This window comes from Leishmania donovani, chromosome 36 (genome assembly GCF_000227135.1).
Source record: "Leishmania donovani BPK282A1 complete genome, chromosome 36".
NCBI classification, from domain to species: domain Eukaryota; phylum Euglenozoa; class Kinetoplastea; order Trypanosomatida; family Trypanosomatidae; genus Leishmania; species Leishmania donovani.
In genome coordinates, this window is record NC_018263.1 from 467,869 (window position 1) to 475,984 (window position 8,116).

The 8,116-nt window shown below is 56.9% G+C and overlaps 4 protein-coding genes across 4 annotated transcripts; all 4 read left to right on the forward strand.

Annotated features, from left to right (window-relative positions):
* Nucleotides 1-392: 392 nt before the first annotated feature.
* Nucleotides 393-2,714, forward strand: LDBPK_361300 (hypothetical protein, conserved; the record flags this gene model as incomplete). The annotated part of the gene is made up of 1 exon (XM_003865198.1): nucleotides 393-2,714. One exon carries the CDS (start codon nucleotides 393-395, stop codon nucleotides 2,712-2,714), a length of 2,322 nt encoding a protein of 773 aa, XP_003865246.1.
* A 1,752-nt stretch (nucleotides 2,715-4,466) lies between these two features.
* LDBPK_361310 (40S ribosomal protein S9, putative) lies at nucleotides 4,467-5,039 on the forward strand (the record flags this gene model as incomplete). The annotated part of the gene is made up of 1 exon (XM_003865199.1): nucleotides 4,467-5,039. One exon carries the CDS (start codon nucleotides 4,467-4,469, stop codon nucleotides 5,037-5,039), a length of 573 nt encoding a protein of 190 aa, XP_003865247.1.
* Nucleotides 5,040-5,975: 936 nt separating this feature from the next.
* Nucleotides 5,976-7,091, forward strand: LDBPK_361320 (fructose-1,6-bisphosphate aldolase; the record flags this gene model as incomplete). The annotated part of the gene is made up of 1 exon (XM_003865200.1): nucleotides 5,976-7,091. One exon carries the CDS (start codon nucleotides 5,976-5,978, stop codon nucleotides 7,089-7,091), a length of 1,116 nt encoding a protein of 371 aa, XP_003865248.1.
* A 602-nt stretch (nucleotides 7,092-7,693) lies between these two features.
* Nucleotides 7,694-8,116, forward strand: LDBPK_361330 (hypothetical protein; the record flags this gene model as incomplete). The annotated part of the gene is made up of 1 exon (XM_003865201.1): nucleotides 7,694-8,116. A coding segment is annotated over one exon (423 nt), but the record flags the coding sequence as incomplete, so codon positions are not given.

Sequence of the window (8,116 nt, forward strand, 5' to 3'; positions counted from 1 at the left end):
TGTTTGTTGTTTGGAGGCGTGTGCGTGTGTGTGTGTGTGTGTACATGTGAAGACTTTTACTCAGTCTCGTCGGCCCTCGTTAACAGATGCAGGCACACACAAGAAAATGAACCAAAAAAAAGCAGGCAAAGGAGGGCGGTAGTGATACCACTGCACTGTCCTTTCTACTGAGGTACACATGGATGAATAGCAGTGCGCATCGGCCCGACATTATCGGCGAATATGCGCTCTTGGAGAGAGGTGCTTGTCTTGCCGCCACACAACAAGGTGCCCCCTCATCTTCATGGGCCCACCTTCATCTCTCTCCCACACACACTCCCTTTCTTTTCGATGTGCGTAGCTGATGCGAAACAGAACAAGCACTAGTGCAGCACGCATGCGAAGGGCACAGAATGCGCTGCTCCTCCTCCACACCTACGGCTACTCCCACCGTAGCGAGAAGCTCCAACTTGCGGCATTACCGCGCGCTGCTGCAAGTCATGACCTACGCCAGCCAACGGGAGCAGACAGCAGAACAAGTGGTTCGCGACGCCATGGTGGGAGGCGTGGTGGTGCCCTTCACTGTAACGCACAACGCGAATGCACCTGCTGTGGCGATGAAAACTGGAGACTCACCCTGCATCACTCCCCTGGATGCGCCCGTAAGCGGTGACAGTTCGTCACGCGAGGAGGTGGGCATTATCACGCTTCTGATGCCGTCGTCAAAGTTTATCGGGACAGCAGCGTCGCTTCTTGCCGACGGCTTCTTCAGCTTCGCGCCGCTCTCCTCCACGGTAGACAAGTCGCGAAGCACCTCTTATCAGCATCGCTCCGAATGCCAGGTTCGCGACCTCTTCACCTTGATTATGCTTCTCTTTCCGGATTGCTTCATCGCCGAAACACTTCCACGCACACTTTTGGAGATGCGGGAAGCGGAGGGGTCAGTCTCGGAGACGCAGTCGAGCAACCGCGCTGAGAGCGAGGTTCAGCACCCGAGTTCTGTTTCAAGGGTCAGCCCGCCCATTTCGCCCACGCCGCCCATCCTGCCGCGCGGCCGGTGCACTCCGTCGGCGCAACGCATCCAAATGAGCGTGACCGAGGGTCGGGGTATTGCGGTCGATGCAGAGTCAACGTCGAACAGCGTAGACGATGCAACAGTTGGCGGCCTCCAGGCTGCACCGCTGGAAGGGTCGCTAGGAGTACTCACACCTGCCAAGCTCGTCACCACTGACGCGGGTGCCACTGATGGGGAGAGGTTGGGAGTCAGCAGCGCGAGCGCCTCCATGACGGCAAACATGATGCCGCTGCCGATTGTGAGCGCGGTGCCGCTTTCGCTCGACGTGCTTGACGTGCTCCTGGAGTCTCGAAGGTCTTTGGCCGTTGTGCTGCTGTCCCTGATAAACGACGCGCTGCGCGAAGTGCAGTACCGACAGCTTGAGCAGTCTCACACATCGGCAACAGCGACTCGGTCGACGGCAGCTGCAAGACTCCCATCGTGTGAGGGTGGTGTGCTGCAGTTCTCTGCGGAGGTACTCCTGACAGCGAAGCTGCTGCTCATGTCCGTGATCTCGGCGTCTGCACTCTGGCGACAAAGATTCTCCAAGACAATGGAAAGCACTAAAGCGGTGCTTCAGGGAGCTGCGCTTCTGCCGTCGCCTCCGCCATCTCCGTTTCACGTTTTTAGTGAGCTGCTGGGCGAGGATGCCGAAGGCGCGACGCCGTTTTTAACCCTGCCGGTTGAACGGTGGAGCTGGGGCAAGGAGAAGGACGCACTTGGGCAGTGGTATGACCGGCTTCTTGATCGACTCCTGGCGGCCACAGACGGCGCCGGTGTGCGAGTAGATGCGTACTTGAAGAGCGCGAAGTCGACCGCAGTAAGTTGCGGGCGCAGCGTCTCGGCTTTTCCTGCTCTTCTCCTGCACCGGCCGTCCGACGGGCAACCGGCGGTGGAGATGAGTCTTGCTTCTGTAGCGCGATTGAGTGGCTCTGTGCGGCTTCCCTCGCTACCTATTCAACAGGGTGAGCTGCACTTGCTACTTTGCCCGGGGGTGCCGGAAGGCAAGACTGGTCTGCTGCAGGCTCGCGGGCACGAGCTTCTGTTGGATGCAACGGCGTCGCCTACTGCGGACTTTTTTCAGGCATGCGTGTCCTCGGCGTTCACTGAGGCGCAACTGCAGCCGTCCGGTGATGCGGTGCCGCGGCTGTTTCGTCAGCGATTCACAGATCTCTCGTCAACTGAGCAGGGCATCGTTACCGCTGCATTGTGTGATCCTGCGACGTTATCGGTAGTGTTGGAGAAGAATGCCGCTATGCTAGCGCGGCTCACGTTGTGGTGCCGCAACCGTTGGCCGCCGTCATTAGACGCCTCGACTATGCTGGCGAGTACAACGAGCCAGTCGGATGACGTAGTCAAGGAGAATGAAGGCCCCAAAGCGGCGCACTCGATCGGTGATCAGGTGGAGCAGCACATCCTTTTTCAGCGTCCGTTCAGTGCTGCAGTGGGGCGGTATGTACGTGAGCTGGTGACTTTGAGGGGGCTGAGCAAGGATGTGCTCGAGGCGTGGATGCGGCACGTATGCACTGGTGCTGATGCTGCGACTGGTGCTGCCGTCGACGGCAGTATTCCGTCTCCGCATCGTGCCATGTTCTCAGCTTTGGTGAAGTTTGCGGTGCTGCATAATCGGTGGCGGCTCAATCCAGAGGTGGAGGCGCTGCAGAAAGAGTATGCCATGTAGCCGGAAAGTGAAGTTTGGGCGCGTTGGTCGACAAAAACGAATCGCGGAGGCGGCGTCGCAGCTTCTCCTCTCGTCCGACGCAGCGCTACCGCACACGAGCATCCAGCATGCCGACAACGTCCCTTTCTTCCAATGTTTTTGTGTGAAAAAGGGAGGAGGGGCTTCTCGTGGCAAACCGTTTCGGAATATCTGCCCTCCGATCCGTCTTCAAGCGCCTCTCAAGAGCACCCATAAAACCCACGTTCACCATCGACCTGGTGCGCTTCTCTCTCGCCGTAATGAGGCGCCTTCTTTTTTTTTTGTGTGTGTGTGTGCCCGGCCGGCGGGCTTGTGCTCGAGTGGAATGACACGCCGGACTTGTCTGTCGAGGTTCATACGCACGCATACATATATATATATATATCATGGGACGCAACGCACATGCGCAGACTCTCGCAAAAGACGATTCAAAGCAGCTCTCTTTATACATACATATGTAGAGTTTTTTGTTGTTGATGGGTGCCGGTGCGCTCCTACGTGAGAGGAAGAGGGCGGACGCATACGCATGTGTATAGGTTGTTTCCTGCTTTCGAGGGTGGTGAATTTGTGCGCGTAAGCTTGGCTGCTTAATCCTTCTACATGCTTCTTACTGATGGCTCCCCTCAGGTCGGTTTCTCTCTTTGTGTGCGCGTGTGGATGCGTACGCTGCGCTGCAGGACATCGCCGCACCTCGGCGGTGAGTGTGTTGGTGTGTGTGTGTGCGTGCTGTCGCTAGATTGTTGAGATATATATATATATGTGTGATGTGCTTGTGTGTGCGCTCGGTTCCCTTCTCTCCCGTTCCTACAGCGTCTTTTTTTCTTCCAGCTTCATGTGCCGCCGGCGTCTTCTTACTTCGATGAGCGTCTGGACCATTCGGCCACTCATCGACGTTCGCTCCTCGTGCCACACCACACATGCCACCGCTTACTTGTGTGTGCTTTGTTTTTCCATCTTTGGTCTCGCTGTGTGGCATAACTTTTTCGATCTTTTGTTTCGTTTGCTGTGGTGGTGGTCCCGTATGCTGCTCCACGATGAGCGCGCACGTCAGCAGCGAAAGGAAACGAAGAAAAAGAAAACCGAAAACACAGTAACGACTACTTTCCGACCTTGCCAATTGCCTGTCCTCTGATGCGCTTGCATCTTTCCAGGCGCGGGTAGGCTTTGTGCACACACACACACAGACAGACACACAGACACATCCGCCAGGCAGATCTACCAGCTTCAGAAGTTCCCCCACCAACATCCTACTTATGTCACGTTTAACGTCCACAAGACACGTGCAACTCGCGTGTCGCAGGCTAGGACACTTTCAGAAATTACTGCGATACGTAAAATACACCATGATGCGAATTATGGAGCATGACCAAAAGGGACACAGGAGTCTGCTGTTGCTTCTTGCAGCCAGCAGGCAGAGTTGGTGGCTTGGTTAGCAAACCATCACAAAGAAACAAACACCCTGCGTACTTTGCTGACTAGAGGGCGATGACACCGGAATAGCGGCTCCCTTTCTTGTCCCTCGCTCAACTGCCTTGCGCCGACAGGGCCATGGAGCGCACAGGGTGCCTTGAGTCGGCCCTTTTGTGCTCCACCTTCACCTACTCTCTCTCTCTCTGCTTCAACTTCGTCTTCTCGTGCGGGTGTATATATCGACCCTCCCTGTTTCCGTCCCTCTCCTCCACCTCATCTTCTCACCTGTAACCGATAGTGTTTTTTGTCAGATAAGATTCAAACATGCGCAACTACAACAACTTCAACCGCGTGTGGAAGGCGCCGCGTCGTCCGTTCGAGAAGGAGCGCCTCGACCGCGAGATGAAGCTGTGCGGCCAGTACGGTCTGCGCTGCAAGCGTGAGATCTGGCGTGTGAACATGACGCTGTCCAAGATGCGCCGCACGGCCCGTCTGCTGCTGACGCTGCCGGAGAACCACCCCCGCCGTCTGCTGGAGGGTTCCGCCATCATGCGCCGCTGCCACGAGTATGGCTTCCTCGACGAGGAGAAGGACAAGCTGGATTACGTGCTGTCGCTGACGGTGCCGGACATTCTCGAGCGCCGCCTGCAGACCATCGTCTTCAAGGCCGGTCTCGCCAAGTCCGTGCACCACGCCCGCGTCCTGATTCAGCAGCGCCACATCGCCGTCGCCAAGCAGATTGTGACGATCCCGTCCTTCATCGTGCGCGTGAGCAGTGAGCGCCACATCGCCTTCGCTGATGCTTCGCCGTTCGGCAACGGCCGACCTGGCCGCGTCAAGCGCGTGCGCGCGAAGGCCGCCAAGCGCCACGCCGGCGGCGGCGATGACGACGAGTAAGATGGAAGAAGCACGCCCTTGTGCCGCACCGGCGTGGGGACGCATTGTGCAGGCTGAAGGCGTTTGCCTCTCATACGATCGGCGCTTCGAGTACCTTTGGGCTCCCTGCGTCGCACGTGTAGAGAGCGGCCCGACCCCCCCCCCTCGCGTCCGTCTTGTACGCGGCACTGACTGGGCACGTATACGACGTTGTGAAAACGCCCCGATCGTTTCGTTTTGCTTTTTTTTTTGCTTTCCTCTATGATCATCATTTCACCGCCCAAATCCCTACACAAAGCATGCGCATCCACGCATCCACCATGGCAGGAGTTGTCGCTGGGGGTTTTCTCAGCGAGGACGTCATCTCCGTATTTGCCCGTACCGTCTCGCGTTTCTTTCGTCCGAGTTCTCGGACGGCGCGAATCTGCCTCCACGTGCCACTGACTATCCGCCGCTAAGTTTGCTTGTGTGGTTGACTTTCAACAGCGAGCGGCGACAGTTGGTGTGGCAGGCGCGGCGGAAAAGCAGACGCGGATATCAACACTATGGATGCTGAGTCGTTGCCAGCTCCATGGGCGGCAGCATTACGTTTCGCAGCTTGCCATCCAGAAGAGCGTCCCTCCCCCAACCAGGTATCGCGCTGTAAATGTGTGTATGCTCCGCGCGACCTCAGAGGACTGTAGCGCGAGCGGCCCTATCACCCACCGCACATGGGCTGCTCTGCGCCTCTGCGTTCTATGTGCGTTTCCACTCTCCGCTTCACTGCATCACCGACACGCCCCTCACCCCCTTCCCTCACACACACAAACACACACCACGGCAACGTCCTACACAATGCGCGCCTCCCGCGCGACTCCACAGTAAACTAGGTTTCTCAAGCTCGAAGTCAATCCACCACTATCTCATACTATACACACCCCATATCCTCTACCCCTTTGACCATTCAAAACATCCGCCATGTCGCGTGTAACGATCTTTCAGAGCCAGCTGCCGGCGTGCAACCGCCTCAAGACGCCGTACGAGTCGGAGCTGATTGCGACGGTCAAGAAGCTGACGACACCGGGCAAGGGCCTCCTGGCGGCGGATGAGTCGATCGGCTCGTGCACGAAGCGGTTCGAGCCGATTGGGCTGAGCAACACGGAGGAGCACCGCCGGCAGTACCGCGCGCTGATGCTGGAGGCGGAGGGCTTCGAGCAGTACATCAGCGGCGTCATCCTGCACGAAGAGACGGTTGGCCAGAAAGCGAGCAACGGGCAGACGTTCCCAGAGTACCTGACGGCGCGCGGTGTTGTGCCTGGGATCAAGACGGACATGGGACTGTGTCCGCTGCTCGAGGGCGCAGAAGGGGAACAGATGACGGAGGGCCTGGACGGCTACGTGAAGCGCGCGTCTGCCTACTACAAGAAGGGATGCCGCTTCTGCAAGTGGCGCAACGTGTACAAGATCCAAAACGGAACGGTGTCGGAGTCCGCAGTGCGCTTCAACGCGGAGACGCTCGCGCGCTACGCGATCCTGTCGCAGATAAGCGGGCTTGTGCCGATCGTGGAACCGGAAGTGATGATCGACGGCAAGCACGATATCGACACCTGCCAGCGCGTGTCAGAGCACGTGTGGCGCGAGGTGGTGGCGGCGCTGCAGCGCCACGGCGTTATTTGGGAGGGTTGCCTGCTGAAGCCGAACATGGTGGTTCCCGGCGCCGAGTCCGGCCAGACGGCGGCACCGGCACAGGTGGCGCACTACACGGTGATGACGCTTGCGCGCACGATGCCGGCGATGCTACCTGGCGTGATGTTCCTGTCCGGTGGGCTGAGCGAGGTCCAGGCGAGCGAGTACCTGAACGCGATTAACAACAGCCCGCTGCCACGGCCGTATTTCCTGAGTTTCTCGTACGCGCGCGCGCTTCAATCTTCTGCGTTGAAGGCGTGGGGTGGAAAGGACTCCGGCGTCGCTGCCGGACGCCGCGCTTTCTTGCACCGCGCGCGCATGAACTCGATGGCGCAGCTTGGCAAGTACAAGCGCGCCGACGACGACGCCTCCTCCTCGTCCCTGTACGTCAAAGGCAACACCTATTAAAACCCTTTTGCGCGTCATGGTCGAGATGACTGGCATGGCTGCGCGTCTCTCTTGTGTGAATCGAGGGCATTGAAAAGAGGGGTCTCTCGTTTCCTTTTTCCCTTGCAAGCGCATCCCATGCAGTGCCATTTTCGTGTTGACGGAGGCTCTCTCAGGCGGCTGCCGCGACTTTCGAGTACGGATGTAAAGGGCTCAAACGTGCCTCTCCTCATCTCACGCAATGACGACAGCCTGTCGGCTATCGACTGAGTGGGAGGATGCGGGCGCGCGCGCCGTAACTTCTCTTTATCTTTGTGGGCATTCCAAAGTACGCTGCACGATTGCCATGGAGAGCGTAGTGCCCTACTCGGCATTCATCTCGCCATTCTCCTGCCCTCCCTCCCTTCACAAACATGAAAAGAGAAGTAATGCGTATGCAACAGAAGCTAAGCGCACAACGTGTATGAAAGACTCGTGTCCCGCATGCATGCATATATATATATATATATATATGTACACATATACGCACATGGGGACGCACTGATCGCTCCTGACATGGGTGACGAGGCACTTCATCTGCACACTACTGAGTAGGTTGCATCGTCTCCTGTCAAGCAGCATCTATGGAGATATTATCTCTCCCGTCCCTCCGTGCATACACATACACATCTATCTATATCGACATCTACATATATATATATATATTTGCGCGTTACTGGTGGCATCGCTGCGTGTGCACAGGGCCTCTTTGCTGGTTCTCCTTTTTTTCTTTTCCCTTCTTCCTTTTCTTTTTTTTCTACAGTTCATTGTGGCGATGTATCCCGTCGTACATCCAGGCAGGCACGCGCGTGCACACACGCACATGCACACACAAGGAAAAGAAAAGAAACGAAGTTGGGCTTTTCGTCCATCTATTTGAGTGTGTACCCTCAAAAGCAAAAAAACGAAACACAACAACAAAGGAACTGAAGAAAGAAAGAAGGAAAGAAGAGAGTTGCTGGAAGAATGATGCTTCGACAATATTAAAAAAAAAAGAACATTCTGTT